Source organism: Mytilus trossulus, chromosome 4 (genome assembly GCF_036588685.1).
Source record: "Mytilus trossulus isolate FHL-02 chromosome 4, PNRI_Mtr1.1.1.hap1, whole genome shotgun sequence".
In the NCBI taxonomy this organism is placed as follows: domain Eukaryota; kingdom Metazoa; phylum Mollusca; class Bivalvia; order Mytilida; family Mytilidae; genus Mytilus; species Mytilus trossulus.
The window spans coordinates 15,493,400-15,515,343 of record NC_086376.1 but is presented as its reverse complement, the minus strand read 5'-3'; the positions used below and the strand labels follow the sequence as shown (position 1 = coordinate 15,515,343).

General features: G+C 31.6%; 1 protein-coding gene across 2 annotated transcripts; it reads right to left on the bottom strand.

Moving 5' to 3' along the window:
- Positions 1–490: 490 nt before the first annotated feature.
- LOC134714752 (uncharacterized) lies at positions 491–19,386 on the bottom strand. 2 transcript variants are annotated; one of them, XM_063576270.1, is made up of 17 exons: positions 19,275–19,386; positions 18,204–18,283; positions 16,565–16,649; positions 16,180–16,282; positions 15,688–15,857; positions 13,566–13,651; positions 11,519–11,750; positions 10,167–10,231; positions 9,075–9,151; positions 8,444–8,792; positions 7,854–7,874; positions 5,128–5,195; positions 4,754–4,870; positions 4,038–4,157; positions 3,249–3,390; positions 2,523–2,673; positions 491–818 (listed from the first exon to the last, which is right to left on the bottom strand). In XM_063576270.1, exons 1-17 carry the CDS (start codon positions 19,337–19,339, stop codon positions 722–724), a joined length of 2,028 nt encoding a protein of 675 aa, XP_063432340.1. In that variant the 5' UTR covers positions 19,340–19,386; the 3' UTR covers positions 491–721. The 2 variants fall into 2 exon arrangements, with proteins under 2 accessions (XP_063432340.1, XP_063432342.1); XM_063576272.1 differs by lacking the exon at positions 7,854–7,874.
- Between the last annotated feature and the right edge of the window lie 2,558 nt (positions 19,387–21,944).

Below are 21,944 nucleotides of genomic sequence, written 5' to 3'. Positions count from 1 at the left end.
CCGCTTTTGGTTATTATCTTGAATATTATTATTGATAAGAGATAAATTGTAAACAGCAATATTGTACAGCAAAGACAGACCTACAAATAAGTCAACATGATCAAAATGGTCAATTGACCCCTTTAGGAGTTATTGACCTTTATAGTAAATTTTTGAGAATTTTTGTAAATTTGGTAATCTTTAATTGTTTATGATATGCAAATAGACCAAGGTGGACGACACAGGCTCTTTAGAGCCTCTAGGTTTTTTTCTGACACCTTTTGCCTGATGTATGTGGTATAATTACCAATGAAACCATTATTTTGCAACATATGTTTTTTGCCTAAGTGCTGCATGTACCCAGCAATTTGTGTTAGTGGACATAATGTGACAATACATCATACTTTCTTATTATATCTGTAATTCAAACTAATAACTCTTTGGTGTTCAATCAAGTCCTTCATGTTTTATGATACTCTGCATGCAATGCATCACAAAAAAACACAATGCATTTATAATAGGTTATCTAATTCTATTATTTATATGATTGTTCATAATATCACAGACTCTTCATTAATAAATAGTTTAAAATCTAGATTTCTTTGTCACTTGTCTAAAATCAGTGTCCATGTCTACTTTCTCAGTTCTGGCAGCCTACTGTCTATTAGAGAAGTTCAGTAAATCATTTAAGATTGCATTAACAGAATTGTCATTGCTAAGTTTATATTCTTCCATTAGGATATCATGAAGCACCAATCTCTTTCGACTGTATTGCCTGAATCTTCATTGATGTTTCCTGTATTGTTAAACTTTGTGTAGCTGCAATCATCTCATTACACCTGAAACAATAAACATAACATTTGATTTTTTTTACTTCCTAGCTCCATTATGGTCAAATGTTTGGTTTATCATCTCTTTCTTCTAAACATTAGTTCTTTATAAACATTACTGTTGGGTCCACTATTCTCTTCATATTTTTTATTTGAGCTTCACTGATGAGGTCTTTTGCATTTAGCATAACTAGATATCATTGAGATGGGAGCCATCTCTGTGGGCCCCGCTGTCAATAACGTGGGGTAAATAAGTTGTATGGATAATCTGATATGAAGCATTATTTGAAGTTATTACACAGTCTCACATGTGATATTAATCTAAGATTTTAAGTTAAAACTGATAAATATTCTCAACTTACTTTCATAATTTAATAGTGATATGACTGCATGATGTGAACTCATTGTTGACTACTCTAAGGTGACTTCTGGATATATGGATTGATGTTTGAACAATATGTTTAAAGGTGCTGCCCAATTGATGTTTGTCACATATTATGCCTTTAATATATTATGACCCACCAAGTATAAAGTATGAAATATTAACGGTTCTCGAGAGGTAGAGCGGACACATTTTGTCATGAACAACGAACAGATAGACAGACTGACGGACTGACCTTTGACCTAGGATGCATACATTATGACACATTCTCTGGTGTTGGTTAATATATATGTTAAGTTGAAAATGTTTGTCAGGTATAAAGTATGAAATAATAACAGCTGTCCTCTCAAAATATAGTGTGGATCAAATTTGTTAGCGATGGACAGACCAACAGACAGACAGACCTTTGACCTAGGAAGTGGTACATACATCATGACACACCCTCTGGTGTTGGTTAAAATGGATGTCAAGTATAATATTTGAAATCATAACAGTTCTCAAGATATAGAGTGGACACAATCTTTACAACAGTACACGGGGTTGTCAACTGAAACCAAAATTTTTTTGACGTTAACCTTTGACCTAGGAAGTTGTACATACATCATGGCACGCCCTCTGGTGGTGGTTAAAATGGATGTCAAGTATAAACTTTGAAATCATAATGGTTATCTAGATATGGAGCGGACACGATCTTCACCACAGGACACGGGGTTGTCAACTGAAACCAAAGTTTTTGACCTTGACCTTTGACCTAGGAAGTTGTACATACATCATGACACACCCTCTGGTGTTGGTTAACAATCATGTTAAGTATTAAGTATAAAATCATAATGGTTATCTAGATATGGAGCGGACACGATCTTCACCAAAGAACACAGGGTTATCAACTGAAACCAAAGTTTTTGACCTTGACCTTTGACCTAGGAAGTTGTACATACATCATGAAACACCCTCTGGTGGTGGTTAATATACATGTAAAGTATAAAGTATGAAATCAAGATATAGAACGGACACGAAAGTGTTATGGACGGACGGACGGACAGACTGATCACTATAGGGCGACCTGCCTTAAGGCAGGGCCCTAATTATAAGCCTGGTATCTTCGTTAAGTATTTTTTGCAAATTGCTGGTTTTTAGATAATTGGCAATCATTCCTTGTCATTATTTTTATATTCATAAGATTTTATCATTTTCCATCATCATATTATTAAGGGTCCAATCTTCTGGAATGAGCATACAAAGTGAAGTTAAATACATCCACAAATAATGTAGGTGCTTTGTACATAATAATTTACATTACAGAATACTATTTGCATGCATCTTTATCTTACCTGACTAGTTCTTCCACCTGGCTTTCTGTAGCTTTCTCCATTGTTGACAAAGCGTGAGCCATAGCACTGACACTCGGTAGATCTTTACGTATCATCACAGACAACTCTCCTAACAACTGTTCACTCTCCAGTAAAGAATGTTCTAAATCTCCTAAAAATAGTCACGAAATATGGTCAATACATCAACACAATATTTTCATACCAGAATTGAAACTTTTTTTCTGAAAGTTCTTCACCACTGTGGATTCATATATTTCATGGGTATCAATTTTTGTGGATTGAGGAAAACTTGCGTTTTCGAGAACATTTGAATCGTGGTTTTGATAATCTCTGCATTCAATGTCTATAAAAACATATAATTAGTTGAACCTTTGAATTTGTGGTTCACCTGAACACATGAAACCTACAGAAATTGGTATCCGACAAATAATGATGATGAGTCCACAGTATTTCTTTGTCAAAAAAATAGTTAGAACTCTTATGAAAATTTAGAATTGCTGAACTCTTTTAAATAACATGTGTTGTTTTCTGTTTTGTTAAATTGCTAATTCTCAAAGATCAAAATTAACAGTACATTTGTTGACTGAAAAAATTACAAAATAGAGATATAGCAGGCTTCTATTGTACTGCAAAAGATTATTGGTTGTTGTTTGTTTAACTTCCAATGCCTAAATAATTTGTCAAAAAGCTGCTCAACTAATAGGAATAAGATATACTTCAACATACTTTGGTACTGGTCTTCATCGTCAGGGATATACACCCCTTTTGTTGGTATCTGATGTCGTGTGGTATCCAGGGCATGTGCTAAGGTATCATACTCCTTTGTTAGCTGTGGCAGACTGGATACAATAGGACCTAATGACTGTCTCTACAAAAGAATAAGTAAAAAAAACATGGAAATTTCTTTAAATGCACTAGTTATCTTATTTGTAGGACAATTTCTAATCATATAAATTGTTTCATCAAAACCTTATAAGCAGTAAAGTTCGAATTTTGTTGTTTCTTTAAAAACTAACATTTAATAACCAATGAATGTTTTTTTTTATTCATTTTTATAAAGTGAAGACTGAATTAACATATTTAATAAATAACAAAAGTATATCAACACAATATTTATGTATTTCTGATATCAAACAATTTGTGTACAATTTATATGAAAACCTATTTTTGAAGGATTTTTGTTTGTATTTATAATTGTTCCCCCTAAAACGCATTGTACAATTTTTGTTTGTGTTTATAATTGTTCCCCCCCTCAAACACATGGTACAATTTTTGATTAACAAAAACTAGTTTTTATAGAAGCAGAAGACAAGTTTTTCAAGGTCAACTTGGGAAGATATAGACATCTCATGAAAAAAATAAGTGTAAAATCTTATATAATGACAAAACTGTTTCCCAATACAAATAATTGCAATGAATTCAATACCAATTTGATAAGCTATAACAAAAGGGTTTATATATTATATAAAGGTCATTGTGAAATAAATTTTAAATACTGAACACCAGTTAACCAACCTGCAAATCAATCTGCACATCAACTTCATTTAGATGTTTTAATCTCATTAATTCTTTATCCATTTCATGATTCTTCTTCTGCAGTTTTTCTACCTCTGTATATATACCTAAGATCTGAGCCTAGAAATACAATACATTAATAATTTCTAATACTAAAAAAGCATGAAATGTATTTGTGTCTATCAATTTGGCAAACTGTGGATTCATTTATTCTTTGAGCATCATTTTTTCAGGGATTATAAAAAGCTTTTGTCAATCTCTCAATACAAAGCATATAGGAAATTTATAATTCCTCAAACATCTAAATTCATGGTTCACCTTGTACACGCGAAACCCACGAAATTTGGTATCCAACGAGTATTAATGAATCCACTGTATTTTATTTAAAGTTCACATAATAAGAAACATGTGCACTAAGTTTCAAATGATGTGACTATTACTATCTCAATTCTTATTTCTAATCGGAGAATTTGGTATTGATGGCACATCAGTGATTGTCTCTTTTAAAAATTTATCAACCACTTTATAAAGGATGATACACTGACAAATTGTATATACACTGGTCTCTTGTTAAAGATTATATGTTACCCTGTAATTGTTGTTATGTTGAATGTAGGGGTGCTCTCATTGACATATACTCAACATCTCTTTTATTCACAGAAGACTTGACATAGCTTGTTTTTCCTGTCCAGCCATATGCTATCTATAAAACTCACCATAGCTTGTTTTTCTTGTTCTTCCCGTACTTTTTTTGCTTTGGTAGACAAGTACAATGATTGAATATATCTAGCATACAACATGTCTAACTGATGTTGTGTTAGTTTGGCTTGTTTCTGGGGAAGAGAGAATATATAATTATTTATAAACATACACAATTGCCTTCCTAATTTAGTCTTCATTCATATTGATATATAGTCATAAATATGGATTACACAATTTAAGAGTCGTATAATACTCAGTTTTCATTCTTGGAACTATATGGTTTAAAAGTTATTATCTTACTATTTGTAACTTTAAAACAAGGCAAGCAGCTTTTAATTTTTTCCCCACAAGTACATGATAAGCATATAAGGCTATAAATAATACTTGCCTTTTTCTTAGGTGGCAGATGTGTAGATACATTAGACAATACAGAATGATTGATTCTGGAGCCTTCCCCTGTGAAATATAGATTAAATATTTAGGATTTCATTTTGACATGTTTTTACACATGCAAAATACTAATAGTTGACAATAAACTTCCAATGATATTGTTCTTCATTTAATGGCATTCATTAACAACTAAAATCACATTGTATAATCATTCATGACTTTTTATTACATGTTAACTCTAATTTGAAATCTGTTTATGATAAAAGCTTCTTTACATATACAGTCGACTCTCATTATGTCGAAGTCAGCTGGACCAGAGAAATATTTCGAGATGAATGTAGTTCGACTCAAACGAACACTGGAACTTCAACAATCTAAGGTAGCACTCCACAGTTAGAAAATAAAATTAAAAATGAGCCCCAAAATGTTTTATCATCTCCTATTCCTGGATTTCTAATACATTAACCTAACTGTTTGTGTTGTACATGTGCATATGTATGTAATCAGTATCTTCCATAGCTTTAATTTTCAAAAGTTAAAAGGGTGAAAATTAATTCCTTTTATGTGTATCCATGGCAACATTCTGCATTTATTTACCATAAAATATTGCAAAAAGGGGGGTGAACATGTCATATATCCCCCCGAAATTTGGATCAAACTAGAATTTCAAGGCCTTTGAGTGATACCTTTTTAGAAACTGTTTTCTTAAATCTTCCTAATGATCAAATGAAAAATGGGTGTCTTTCGCCTCATTTTTTCGTAAAATCCAATCACAAACTTCGTGCGATAAAAAGTTGGAAATAAACATTACAATAATTGCCGGACCAATGTATGGTATGGACATGCAAATACGGACTGTCATACAGAAAACAGCCTATATTACATACATTACATAACCTTGATATTCATATAAACCCAATACAAAGGCTATTTTAATACTCAGCTATCCAAAAATGAATTTTATTGCACACTAGCTCTCATATTTGAAAAATCCACAGGGGCCAAAATGCGAAACTACACACCTTACTGTGGAGTGCTACCTAAGGGACACAACTCTTGCTTAGCTTAGTAAAGCTAAAAATAAATCCGGGTGAATATGGCAAGGGGATCGATATTCTAGTATCAGATCGATGTATTTGTATGTCACAGTCTTTTGTTATTATAATGACATTATTTTTACTTATTCAATTGTTTCAATTAAAAAAAAAATCCTATGGCTTTTCCACATGTTCCAAGAGAGTGATTTCCAATCGATAGTTTCTTTATTCAGGTCGGTTACAGCTGACAAAATTGTTTATTCTTGGATACAAGAGATTTAAGAAAATTTTGATTTCTATTCATTTTGTTTTATCTCACTCTTTCTTTCAAAAGAAAATATAACAAAATTAAAGACACCGTTTGAGTAGTTTTTAGGTGATCATCAACGGAAGCCATAATCCTCACTTTTTACACACCCAAGCTCATTAGTGTTAATCACAAATTAATTGTTTTATAAACATTTTAAATACTTTTTCATGAACATTAACAATGTATCACTAAATATTTATAAAAATTTTATAAAAGATAATCTAAAGTAAACACTCATGGAATTGCATGTCACAAATCAATACAGTGGTCAGTGACCGGAAATTTAATTACACGTGTATTGTCAGATTAACTCTTGAATCTATTTAAATCCCGGAGATCATGTTTTGACATATGTGTATTAATTCGAGATAAAAAATGAATTTTGAATGCTTTTGTTAACCTTGGGACCGTAAATTTAGTTCGACTCATCCAATTTTCGACTCATCAGGAGTCGAATTACATATTTTTGTATGGAATAAAGTTCGGGACCATGTGAAAACTTCGACTCATCCGAAATTTCGAGTCAACCGAGTTCGAGACAACGAGAGTTAACTGTATTATATTTCTAACTTAATTATTAATTCAGATTTTTATCTAATAATATTAAAATTCTAAGCTCACTAAAAACTATTTGAATTAGAAAAAAAACCACATATAAATAGCTACTAATATGTACAGAGGGAATTGATATTTTGATGTACCATATTTGAAATGAATTCATTCAAAATTTGTTATGTAAATTATCACACGCAAATATTGTTGGTCTATTGGTTAAAGTATTTCAGAAACTGACTAAAGCATGAAAACTTAATACTGACCAATGGTTGAGGTCAAGGTCAGATGAAATCTGCCTAACAGACAAGTACACCATGCAATCATTTCCGTACACTAAATATAGTTCTATTGGTTATTGTATCCGAGATATGGACTTGACCCTGAAAACTTAACCCTGCTCTTTTATTCATGAGTTCAGGTGAACCCTGCCATATGGATATGTTGGCCTTGCAATGATCCCATACCAAATATTATTATATAGCGAGTATTTCTCATAATAAAACAACATTTTTTTTTTTTCAAGCAGTCAATAATTGACATATAACAGACACACATTAGAAATGTAAGGCTTTATACAAATGGTTCAAGCTGTTTCAGCCTGGGATAAAACAAATATAGTTTATTTACAAAATCATTCATAACAGTATGTTTTTTTAATTGTAATTTTGTTTTCATATATTTAATTAATTTTATTGAAACAGAATATCTTTGTCTTTCAAATCATTTCATTACAATATGGTAAAAAGCATGCTTTGGTAAATGTAGATGATCAAACACGAACAAATATAATCACAACAATCATGCAAAAAATAAATATCTTACGCCATACTGATTTCCTTAAACCTTAAGGAAAAATATATAACCAACTAATGCTTTTGATCTTGTAAAAATCTTAAAGTTCCAATATATACATGTATTTTCTTGTATCAATATTTTGCAGAATGTATTTGTGTTTAAATATTAAAGTATACATGTGAACCTAGTCTTATCAGGTACACAACTCAGTTGTTAGCAAGTCCTCAACTGAAAATTGTAAGAATTGGTTGAACTTCTGAGATAATTTCAATATTACAGAATAAATATTTGTTTAATAAATTGAAATAAATACAAATCTCCAAAGCAACAGAAACAATGTAGTTTAAACATACTGACATAATTATATCAACATTTTGTTTAACAAACATTGCTATTGTGTCCTCACTCCTAAGTCCTGTTATTAAACATTTCAGTTATAAATTTGGCCTTTTAAACATTTTTGATGTGAGCATCACTGATGAGTTTTTTAATAGTTGATGAAACTCATGCCTGGCATATATAATTTTAAGTCTGATTCTATAATGAGTTTCTAAACCACTCAAAAATGAATTACTAATTTCTTTGTCATTAAAGATTCAATTAAATATGTTACATACCAGTAGATAAAACGGATATTTCTGGATGTATTGCTGAAGCATCAATCTCATTAGGGAAGTCTGACCCATCATGTGTAGGCGTTGATGTCTGTCCTCCAGTTGTCATGTGGGAGTTGTCTGGTGTCTGTGGAGATACTCCATTATTATTCATACTGGTCCCCATCTCTGTTACTTTGCCTTTACTCTGACTGGTTCCTGAATCACGACTGGATAGCTTTGGTTTTTGGACTGTTCTTGGGGAAAAATCTATAGATGTATCTTTGGTTTTGCGTGATATTTTCCTTGCAGATTTTGGAGCAAAATCCATACTTCTACTGGCCTTTGAGATGCTCCTGTCTGGCCTTGTTGGCTGATAACATTAAATATGTATAGTATTATTTCAGGCCTAAAAAATGTAACTTCAGAAATGTAACGTATTTGTTATTGCCAAAAACTGAGAAAGGATAGGTTTCACAAAATTTCATATAGAAGAACAAATAAATTAGAAAAAACTTATCCTTATCACTTCAGCATGTTCAGGGAATATAGACAATTCTCAACATTGGTAGTCTGAGAAATCAGAGGCTCCTCAGTTATTTCAGAGATTTATATTCAGACTTCATAAAATAAATACTTTATCAGTTTTATTTACCTTTGGATGTAATACTGATAGTGAGGTTTTAACTTTAGCATCTGCAGCTTGTAAATACCTTGATGCAACTACTCGACCTATAAAAGAAATTATTATAGCCTATTGCATTGAGTGTGTAGGTAAAGATAATATCTTTGATAGCTTGCTTGCTAGCTGAACTGTAAAGTCATTATTAGGTAAGGTATACAAACCTTCTTTCATAGTAGCCTAGTCCCACATACAGATAGATTGGTTATCTGTCAGATTAGTCTACTCCTAAAGGAGGGTAGTTTACCTAACCTAATAATGACTTCACAGTTAACCTAGCAAGCAAGCTAAGAAAATATATTATCTTTAAATACACACTCAAGGCAATTGACTGAAAATACAGTACATGTCTTACAGTTTACTGTGAAAGTACTTTTATTCGTGGGGAACCAATTTTCGTTGTTTTCATGGATGATTTTAAGTGTCCAACAAAATAAAACAACCGTTGTCCAAATAAAGACATGGAAAGATTCCCATGAAGGTTTGACTACTGATATGATCTAGAGAATATATTAAATATTGCCATATCTGAGAATACTATAATTAGTAGCCACATGACAAACACACTATGAACTAAACTACATGCAGGATTATATCAATTTGATCTTTAATAACCTAAACTGTACAACTTTTGATTTCTTAATTCTCATACAAAAATATTTTGATCGATGAAAGTCAGATTTCCAGTATTGATATGCTAGTATGATAAAAGTGTTCATTTTATATCCTCATAGTTTTTGTACATATTAGAAATAATAATTAGCACCTTTGATGGTCTTTAATCTTTTGATCACTCTATCTCAGGTTATTTAGTGTGGTCACTATGATTTACACAGGTCAATGTTTTCTTTGCAATTTCCTTCAATCTAAACAATTTGTAACCTTCGATTCAAATGGCATCAATCTAGTGTGAATAATTTCAGCAGTTTGAAAAAAGACTAAAACTTTCAAGTCATCCCCAGGATGACCAAAATTGTGTGAAAAAAAATCAAGGTCCTTGGACTTTACTCTAAAATCAATTTTAAAAGTTACTGAGTAGAAATAACTGGAGCTATGAGATCTTACTAGATTTTTTCTTTGCTGTCTGTGGTGTTTTAATTGGTAATGGAGACTTTTTCTTCGCTGGTGCGCTGTTGAAAATAAGAAATAATAAAATTTAGAGCTTCAAGAATGCACAACTTGTAGAAACATATACACACTCTTAATTCAAATTATTATAAAATAGGAAGTAAATGTTAAAAGTGTGACTTGAATGTAGACCTCACTTAAAGAGTAATAGATTGATTGATGGTTGCTCTTCATCTTTTGGCTCAAAGAGTAACAGTGGCAATACAATTTCAGTAAAGGGAAAACAAAGTCACAAATTTTGAAGGAGAAAAAGTCAGAGATATTTCTAGGCTATCAGCATAAAATTCAGAAAATGACATTTTAAGAAAATGACAATCTGAAGGACAGCAACATTGCTTATTCATCCAGTCACTGAACCATGATCTTTCTGATATTTCCCATTATTTCAGATGCAACTCAATCTTTGACACATAAAAGGGTAACTGTGGTCTCTGAGGTGTTTACGTTTTCTTTCTGATATTGCTCTTAGTTTTATTTTGAGGTGTTTACCTTTTCTTTCTGATATTGCTCTTAGTTTTATACTGAGGTTTTTATCTTTTCTTTCTGATATTGCTCTATGTTTTATATTGAGGTTTTTACCTTTTCTTTCTGATATTGCCCTTTGTTTTATATTAAGGTTTTTACCTTTTCTTTCTGATATTGCCCTTAGTTTTATATTAAGGTTTTTCCCTTTTCTTTCTGATATTGCCCTTTGTTTTATATTAAGGTTTTTACCTTTTCTTTCTGGTATTGCTCTTTGTTTTATATTGAGGTTTTTACCTTTTCTTTCTGATATTGCTCTTTGTTTTATACTGAGTTTTTTCTTTCTGATATTGCCCTTAGTTTTATACTGAGGTTTTTACCTTTTCTTTCTGATATTGCCCTTTGTTTTATTTCGAGGTTTTTACCTTTTTTTTTCTGATATTGCCCTTTGTTTTATATTGAGGTTTTTACCTTTTCTTTCTGATATTGCCCTTTGTTTTATACTGAGGTTTTTACCTTTTCTTTCTGGTATTCCTCTTTGTTTTATATTGAGGTTTTTACCTTTTCTTTCTGATATTGCCCTTTGTTTTTTATTGAGGTTTTTACCTTTTCTTTCTGGTATTGCCCTTTCTTTTATATTGAGGTTTTTACGTTTAATTTCTGATATTGCCCTGTTTTAAATTGAGGTTTTTACCTTTTCTTTCTGATATTGCCCTGTTTTATATTGAGGTTTTAACCTTTTCTTTCTGATATTGCCCTTTGTTTTAAATTGAGGTTTTTACCTTTTCTTTCTGATATTGCCTTTTGTTTTATATTGAGGTGTTTACCTTTTCTTTCTGATATTGCCCTTTGTTTTAGATGTGACTAAATCTTGAACAGAACATGCATCACTTTCACTATGAACGGAATGATTGTCGTCTACTACAGGTTTTTCAGACATGTCAGAATCTTGTGAATCATCAAAGTTTGGCTGAGGTAATCTGTTGATTCGCATATCTTTTTCTATCTGTGTTAGGAGATTAAAATTATCTACCGATCGGCATGGCTCACCAGGGCTTACTGAAACAGAAATGTTAGGAGATTAAAATTATCTACCGATCGGCATGGTTCACCAGGGCTTACTGAAACAGAAATGTTAGGAGATTAAAATTATCTACCGATCAGCATGGTTCACCAGGGCTTACTTAAACAGAAGTGTTAGGAGATTAAAATTATCTACCGACCAGCATGGTTCACCAGGGCTTACTGAAACAGAAGTGTTAGGAGATTAAAATTATCTACCAATCAGCTAGGTTCACCAGGACTTACTGAACCAGAAAAGAGATAAATCAAGAATGTTTCAATGGGACACAGATGATAACCTGCTTGCATAACATAAAAAGTTATAAAGGGACATAACTGAAGAACAGTAAAAACGACCTTCCCCAAATTTGTACTTGATCTAAGTTTTGTGGTAAAAAGTATCGTGTATAAGTTTCATAAAATTTGGTTGATGCTAACTAAATTTAGAGAACAGAAACAATAAATTCAGCAATTTTTCCATTTGCAAAGGGCCATAAATTCAGAAAATTTAGTGAATACACAAAAAAATCAAATTTGATCAATATGTAGTGATAATAAGCATTATGTACAAGTTTCAAAGCATTTGAACAAGGCCAACTAAAATGAGCAAATGGAAAGAAAAATTCAGCATTTTTTTCATTTGTGAAGGGGCATAACTCTAGAATGATTAAAGTGACGGCCCCAAATTTCAACCTTGATTTGTATTTCATGGTAATAAGCATTGTGTATGAGTTATATAGCATTTGGTAACTGGCAAACTAAAGTTAGAGAACAGAAATGAAAAACTCAGCAAGTTTGTGTTTGTAAAGTGGCTTTTCTCCAGAACTGTAAACTAAAATTTAAACTAGATTTGTGTTTTGTGGTAATAAGCTTGGTGTAGAAGTTTCATAACATTTTGTTGAGGCACACTTAAGTTAGAGAATGGAAACAAACTTATGGACGTATGTACAGATGTACGTACAGATGGACAAGGGTAAAACTTAGTGCCCCCTATGTGTGACCATAATTAACATCTTAAACTGAAAAAGAAAAATAAGCCAAATAAATAATGTGATAGCATCAAATTTAGTAACAACAAGAATGTACACGAGATGCCCCATCAGCAATATCATTTTCTATGTTCAGTAGACCATGAAAATGGAATAAAAACTCTCGTTTTGATTTAAAATTAAAACTATCATATCATAGGGTACATCTTTCCTAAGTTTCCAGTTGATTGGACTTCAACTTCATAAAAAAATACCTCGACCTAAAACTTAAACCTGATGCTGGACGGATGGACAAACAGACAAACGAACAGACTCACAGACCAGAAAACCTAATGCCCATAAATGGGTCATAAAAATGAGCCATAAATTTCTGAACTAACAGTAAACTAGAGGGAAACAATGGTGCCTTTGCAAGTGTACTACAAAATCACTTGATTTTTCACTGATTTCTTTGTAGAAACTGGATAAATATTCTATAAACGTTCAAAGTTGCTCATCTGAAATGTTCTAACAATATTTAACTTATTTCTGGACATTTGTGATAATTAATAATCTCCCTAAATTTAAATACAAAGCTTATATATATCTATATGCCAAAAATCAATGATTTTCAATAAGTGGTTCCTTTAAACTGACCTAATGACAAACTTATTTCTTGACATTTGTGATAATCAATAATCTCCCAAAAATAGATATACCAAATCTAATACAACAACATACCAAATATCAATAAATTACCATCACTTTACTGACCTAATCACAAAATTTAACAAATTATTGACCATGCCGACCATAGAAACAGCTAAAGCTTATTCATACTTACACTTATCCACATTGATCTGAGGGAGTTCTTTTGTTATCTTAATGGTGTTCATACTGTCTACTTTAACTGATTTACTTTTAGATGATCTGAAATAACACATTATTTTTTGATGATCTTAAATACATTATTTTTAGATATCTAAAATAATACATTATTTCTAGATGATCTGAAATAAAACATTATTTCACTTAATACAGCAGCCATTAATATTCATTCTGAGTCAAACTATAACATAGGTTTTTTCATACTGTGGATTCATTTATTTTCGTGGGTATCAATTTTGTGGATTGCTGAAAACTTGCATATTTGTGAATATTTGATTTTGTGGTTTTGTCATGAATCTCTATACAATTCCTATTGATAATATGATATTCGTTGAACATTTGAATTTGTGGTTCACCTGAACCCACGAAACACACGAATATTTGTATCCAACAAATGATAATGAATCCACAGTATGTATTAAAGGACAACCAACTTTTACTTCAATCTTTGATTAATGTCTTGTTGTTAATAATACATTTTCTGGTACATGATCATTACTAAATCTGCATATTAGTTGTTTACAAGGCTTCCAAAATTTTGTTGAGCCAGCCGGACATTTTATTTATGATCCCGATTTTAATATCTAAGACTACGTCACAAAAAGGCAATTATGGTAATCAGATGGCCATCCCAATGATTGACATTAGTCTAGATGAAAAAAAAACGATATTAAACTTTACTTTCATATGAATTGGATGTTATGAAGTAAACTGTTAAAATTGGCAGTTCATCATTCAAAGTGTACACATCAGCGTGCTCATATCTGCCTTAGGCTCTTTATTTGTGCAAAATGACATTTTCAAAAACTTTATTTAGTTTTTAAAGTCACATTTTCCCAAACCGGATGTTGACTTGTCAATGGTAAAACATGGACCAAAATCAGATAGGTTTACAAAGCACGACTGAGTGAAGAAGCTCTTTCCACGTTATTTCTTCAACAAAATACTTGAAATGAACGTTAGATACAGGTATCAATGATGATTTTAGCATTTTTGAAGAAACGCAGGATGCATAATTAAATTTCCCTAAATTTCCTGCATGTGCACATGCGCACACATGTACTTGTATATGCAACGTAGTTCTGACGATTTTTCATTTAAAACCTTTATAAATGTTTCATCAAATCATGGTTATAAATATATTTATTATAACTTAATCTTTTGGACTAAATCAATTCGATACAAACCGCTGAAATGTACGAAAAAAATTGTGAATAGACCGATTAATTTAAATACGATGTCAGGTACTGAAAATTATAGTTTACCTGTCACCTGAACAGGTAGCTAATTAGCCTTGATTCAAATTAGAAAGTATTGAAGTAGGGGTTGTTTTGATAGTAATTAATCATCATGTCACTTTTATGACCGGAAATGTGGGGCTTTTAAAAAGCAAAAGTTTGGGTCAAAAAGATCGTGAATTATATTAAAATGACCGAAAAAGTCTTGAAAACTAAAAAGTATATGACCGTTTCATGCTTTGCCCAGCCGGACTTTTAACGGACATTATACAAATGACCGGAATATATGACCGTTTTGGAAGCCTTGGTTGTTTATTTGGATTTCAACATAATAAGGAAATCATGTGATAAAATAACAAGAATGTGTCCATAGTACAGGGATGCCCCACTCGCACTATCATTTTCTGTGTTCAAGGGACCGTGAAAATTGGGGTCAGAACTTTAATTTGGAATTAAAATTAGAAAAATCATGTCATAGGGAACATGTGTACTAAGTTTCAAGTTGATGTAACTTTAACTTCATCAAAAACTACCTTGACCTAAAACTTTAACCTGAACTTCGCACTATCATTTTCTATGTTCAGTGGACCATGTAATTGGGGTCAAAACTATAGTTTGGCATTAAAATTAGAAAGATTATATCATGGGGAACATGTGTACTAAGTTTCAAATTGATTGGACTTCAACTTCATCAAAAACTACCTCGACCAAAAACTTTAACCTGAAGCGGGACGAACAGACACACAGACGGACGGACGAAAGGAGGCACAGACCAGAAAACATAATGCCCCTCTACTATCGTAGGTGGGGCATAAACAGTACATTGAAACCATTCCTTACCTGAGGTCAGAGTTGACTTTATCTAAAGAATGACACACCACCCTGACAGGAGACCTTTCAAAGCCCACCATAATGTCTACCTCTGATTGGTTGGGATCTTTGGTCTGTCGTGAGGCATCAACCAATAAAACTTCTGATGGTAGTTGTTTGTGAACTCTTGTGTCTTTTGACTAAACAGATAATGTTAAATTTATCCAAAAAAAATATGAGATATATCTGCTTTACTTAAACTTAATGTAATTTATTGTGTAAATCAAATTATTGTCCGTTTTGTTTGTGGTTTGGGTCTAAGACTTGGCAGTTCAATCTTTCAAGTGTTCTTTGTCAACTATCACAGCTTTTTACAATCATGGAATGTTGTGTAAGGTTCTATTACTGTGAACTGCATTTTGTGAGTAGAGCATATATCATGTGTATATGTCTCCAGAACGAAAAAAACTTTTATTTTACTTTACTACAAACAATTGACAATGATGTAAAGTATATTAGTACCTTGTAATGATCAGGTAAATCCTCATCACTGTCAGATAAATCGAGGGAATCAGCTTTTTCTTTTCTGTGTGGTGAATGTTTTTCTATAAGTCCTGGTGCTAACCTGAATTAAATAACCATTAACATCAATATTATCTAGACTCTAGTACTGTTTTATTCATAGCAAACACACAATTTTCATCTATGTTACTAAGTTATATAACAAGAGAAAACGAAGTCATCAAACAAGATAATTTTATCTGACTAAGTTTAATATCTGAATGTAAGATTCTAACAAGATTTTTTTATACGTGTGATTAAGTTATCTTAGAAGATAATTTTCTGCATGACTAAGTTATATAAGAATATTTTGTCTGTCTGACCCTTATCAAACAAGATTTCTTACTTTCTTGGATTCACTGCTGTACTATTCTTCTCTGATACAAAGCTTGTGTATGGACTCTGTGGTTTCTTAATGATGGAATTTTTTTCTGAAATATAAACCATTTACTGTTTACCATACCTGCCAACTTTTGAAAACGCCCATGGGGGTTTTAGCTTGCGACAACAATTTCAAAAGTTTAAAAATTCTTTGCGACTACTATTTTGCGCGTGCTGTTTTGTAGTCTAGAAAAAGTGTCATATTTGCATGATTTGTTAGACGAGCTTACATCCCTTTTTTTAAAGTTTATTTGCATGATTCTAGCTATTATATCAGCAGAAAATATGAACATGTAGCTGTAAGACCAGGAATTATTTTCATGTGTATGGATACTAAATAGTTGTTGACTTTTCCAATTTAAAATTATACACAAAGAAGGACCTTTGTCAGGTTGGGAACAACACACAGGGATCCCCCCTCAATGGTAGGACATTTAAAACCACTTTTTAAGTACAAATGAGCACACATTCATATTAATTGAAGACACTTTTCCCAAAGAACTATATATCTTATGATCTATCTGGTATTATATGGTCAATACATGTCCAAGAATTTTGATATGTTCTTGGCCTTATATCTTCTTTATTATTCAAAATAATAGGACTTTTCATTTAGAAAAACTGTTCCAAATATAATGTCAGAATTTCCCATTTTAAAGTTAATAAATCTACATTTTTCAAAAAAAAAATTACAAGAGTGACCCCTTGACTAAGGGTATTCCCTCATTTAAGGGATTCCTCATGTTGATGTGGGTGGGGGTGGGGGGGTTCCATGTGAAAAATAATGAATAGTATATTATACTTTAAATGATTGAATACATAAATGAAATTATGTTACAGCAAGTGTACATGTAATGTCAATAAATTAGTGAATAAACTACTATTTATTATATTCATGGTAGTACTGCATCATTGAAGTTTGTTAATCAGCCATGATTTTATTCTTATTCTGTGTAAGAACCTCCTTGCAGTTAAAAAATCATTTGCCATGTTCACGTTTTTACAATTCTGACCAACAAACAGAGGAATACAACACAAGTTCAATATCTAGCATGTTAAAACAATCTTGAGAGAAAACGTTTTTGATTGGCCAATTAATTTGATCATGAGAAACACACAATTTGATTGGCTGAACACGATTTTCCTCCATTGGACACAGTTCAAAATCGGGAACAACAATATTTTTCGTGTAGATTTTCACCAAATCGTGTTTTAGAGGGTTTTTCAGGAACACGATCGTGCAATCGTGACAAAGGGTCAAAATCGTGTGGTACACGCCTAAATCGTGAAAGTTGGCAGGTATGGTTTACATGTAAATGTCTTGTTTATGAAATACATGTGCATGAGTATTTTTGTTAAAGTATTGATTCTCACAAAAATTTAAACCATCACAGATGCCATGATCCTTCTTATCAGATGTTATCATAAAAAATGCATATCCATTTGTGATTACTATTACATTTAATCATTTCTTTGTAAATGTTTTCTTCCTAACACTTTTGAAGGCTTTCTACTGAGATTTGGTTAAAGCATCTCTTATGTATGCAGAATCTAGCAGAGTCCTATTAAGCTAAACTAAATATATCCGAGCAATCCACAATTACCTTCAACTCCACTGACAAGATGTGCAGGCTTTGTTTTAGCAGCATCTCCAGATAACAGACGTCCTTGTGATAATGGTTTCCTATGTAAGATAAATACATGTATGTTATTTTATCAATAAAAATCGAATTCACTATTGAGCAAAACTTAACACTGATAAGTTGTACTTTAAATCAGGGGTTTAACTTATTGATCACACAGCATTTCAAAATTACAACTATGAGATGTTCCGTCTCTGCAGGTAATAACAATTGTATTGTGTTGATTGTCCTTGATGGACATGGACAATGAACAGACAATAGGTATTTACACAACTATAGGCGAGTCAAAGCCTGTATTAAACTGATTGAATAGTATCAAAAGCAATTTAGGCGTTTGTTTAATTTCATTTACACCTTGTCTGTACTCGTGAGTAGTTTTTGGGGTGCAACTACAGTAAATTTTGTCCATGAACCTGGAATCTTTTTCAAGTTATCCAGAGCTTAGCTACGATCTATTTGAAGGTATGTCCCAGTAGCTATGTACTTTGGTACTGGAATTATAAGTCTTTAAAATTTGCTGACACAAAATTTAGCAGATAATTTGAAAATAAGAAAGTATTATGCAAAATGATCTGTATCTCCAACTTTGAGTTTAACCCATAGTTGTTCATGTCAAAGGTTGACTTTACTCTTGTCATTATCAGTTTAATTAGGTCTTTGACGTTTATAGAGCTTATGATGTCAAGAATTTAAGTAGGATCATCAAATTTGAATAAAGTTTAAAAAATAAAAAGTTTTTGAAATTATTGTAAATATGATTTATTTTTTATCTTATTATGCTTCTTGTTACCTTCAACATCTTAATTCAAGAAGTATTATGTAGATGTAGAAAAGACGTTAATCGTAGAAATTAGCATATGTTCCATTAAAATGGTACAATTTAAAGTTATTATCTCCCCTTTGTTTACAGTTATTTGTGTTCAACTGAGGATTTTTGAACGACTATATCTTTTCTCGCTATCAATAAATGAGAGAATTGTTCTTTATGAAGAACATAATAAATTACAAAATCGGCTCTTAAAGATCACATGCCTGTTTCTACGTTGACCAACGTTTTCTTGTGGTGCAGGTCTGTACATAACTCTTTTGGACGCCATTTTTGTTTCCCGCGTTTTTGAAGAATTTGCTAAAAGAATATAATCAATCCCTGACACGAATTTATAACAAATGAAATTTTTGCTCATAATTCATTTCTGTAAAGGATTTGTATATTAGGGAGCTACCATTTGATTTTTATGGGGGGGCTAGGATGAAAAATTTTGTCCTGCATTTTTTTTTAGTTGTAATCTCTGTCCTGCCTTTTTATTTTTCACTCTATCGGGTCCTGCTTTTTTTTTTTTTAGTTTATCCTGACTTTTTTTACATAAATTGTCATCCTGACTTTTTTTTTTTGCAAGTGTCTCATCCTGCCTTTTTTTTTTACTCAAAACTCCTGTCCTGCCTATTTTTTTCAAATTTCATCCTAGCCCCCCCCCATAAAAATCAAATGGTAGCTCCCTTATCCTTTACAAATTCTTTGCTCTATACATTATATTTCAACGAAAGGAATAATTATCTTATAAAAAAAATCATTTTCATCCCAATATTTCAGTAATTTGTTTTTACAGTTTTCTGATAGATGCGCTTCAAAAGGTTGTAAGCTTCTTCGGTTTATAGAGGGTTTTGGATTTATTTATGTCCTTTTGCAGTTATATAGCTCATCAGCTGTTTCAATTCTTATCAATCCCTGTTTTTCAAATATTTTGCTTTGATCATTCCTGATGAAGAGAAATCCAGAAAAAAAAATCAAATTTATTTTATTCATGATCTGATAAGAAGATATCATCCTATACTCCCTATGAGGCCTTAATAACAATCATATCATACTTTCATACTGAAATAACAATTATATCATACTATCGTACTGATGTGTCCTGATTTCAACATTGATTCAACATTGTCGAGCCTGGAATTTTTAGTCGCAAAAGAGAGACATATAGATCGTACATTCTGTCATCAGGATTAGCGTCATCATCATACAACAATATTCACTCTGTGGCTGAAGTTTTTTTTAAATTTTAATTGTTTTCTTAAACTATCCTGAATGTCTATTAAACTTGGACACTAGATTGTTTATGACCATAAGATAGTAAGAGTATCCAGAAGTAAATTTTGTACAAAAAAACAATCCTGTTTATTCATATTTTACTTAATATAAATGGACTTAGATTTTCTGCCAGTGACCATTTCATTCATTCTGTGGTTATATATCTATATTTGGTAAAGTTTGTGTTTCTCTATCATTAGTTTTCTGTGGACTGTTGCGTTTGTTTATTTTGTGGTGCTGTCAATTTTTTGTTCTTCTCATGTTTTCTATTAACTCTTTGACATTCTCACCTTCTTAAACACTAAAACCAATATTGCTTTTTTTATGCTCTGTGAAAGGAACAATGGATATTGTAAATATATTGGTCAGTATACCAACAGATCACACCAATATCACGAACACTAACTTCCAAAGAAACAAACCAAGTACTTAGCAGCATGTGTATACTAAATTTGGAATCTTCATGTTCTCATCTTGATTCTAGATTTTTTTTCGATCACTATTTTGTGTACAGTATTTTGAGAGTATTTTATAATCTTCAACCATAACAAACAGAAATCCATTTTTGTTTGTTTGCATTGTTTGTTGCAAATTTGAAATTTTAAGGAACCTTTTTTGGTGTTTTTCCTGCAGACCATTAAAATAAATATTTCCCTAAATCAAACCCTATCCAAGATTTTCATCAATCAAAATCTTAAAAAGGTAAATCTTAATTTATATTTTTTGTATTTCCTGGATTTCATTTTTATTTTTGTCAACCTGGTCTCACTATATATGTACTGGTAGTCACAGCTGAGAAAAAGAGTAAAGAGTAAATTTGTTGGTTACTTGGGCATTGAAATAAAGAATTCTAGCAATGAATGGTTTTAGACAAGGCTTATCCAAAAAATTAGTAAATTGAATCCAGAGAAATGTAGTCAACAGTAGTAAATGGATGTTCGTATCTCATAAATTGATTGATAAACTCAAAGACAAGGAAATAAAAAAAACAATGGGAATCACATGAAATCAAAATGGACTATTTCAAATCCATACTACTCAAAACTTTGAGATCAGATGACAATTCTATTATAAAAAGATCTATGACATCTACAAAAGATGTTGCTAATGAGTAAAGATAGAGCACCTGTCAATGGTGCAGAGAGTTATTGTAAATAAATTGAAGTTGACGATTGGACATTTGAAATCATCATGGTTGTCATGGATTAAATCTGTTGTTCAAAGTATACCTCACTTTTCCAAATCCAAGTGCTTGTTAGCACAGAAAGGTAAAGATTGTGATAATTTATCATTTGGAAGTAAAATTAAAGATTTCAGTGACAATAAAGCATTGGTTGAATCTTATTAAACAATGGGAGATAACTTCAATTTTTAAAGATGACTTTAACAATGAAACCATTTATATTTTTAGAACAGTTATTAGATTCCTGCACCTTCCATAAGTAATGTGATTTTCTTGACAGGTGTAAAATTGTTTTGTGACTTGAATATCTGAGCATATATTACATTGATAAATTTCTGGAATGGTCCTTGGATAGGATGTATAGAATGTTATGATCAATGAACTATATTTTGTGTATCAAAAAGAAAGTGAAAATATTTAAAAGAAGATGTGG

Coding starts and splice junctions, on each gene's coding strand:
- LOC134714752 (XM_063576270.1), bottom strand. CDS start 19,339: ATGGCGTCCAAAAGAGTTATGTACAGACCTGCACCACAAGAAAACGTT. Junction 16,283..16,564: donor ACAGCAGTGAATCCAAGAAA/GTAAGAAATCTT, acceptor TATTTAATTCAG/GTTAGCACCAGGACTTATAG. Junction 8,793..9,074: donor TATCAGTATTACATCCAAAG/GTAAATAAAACT, acceptor TAATGTTATCAG/CCAACAAGGCCAGACAGGAG.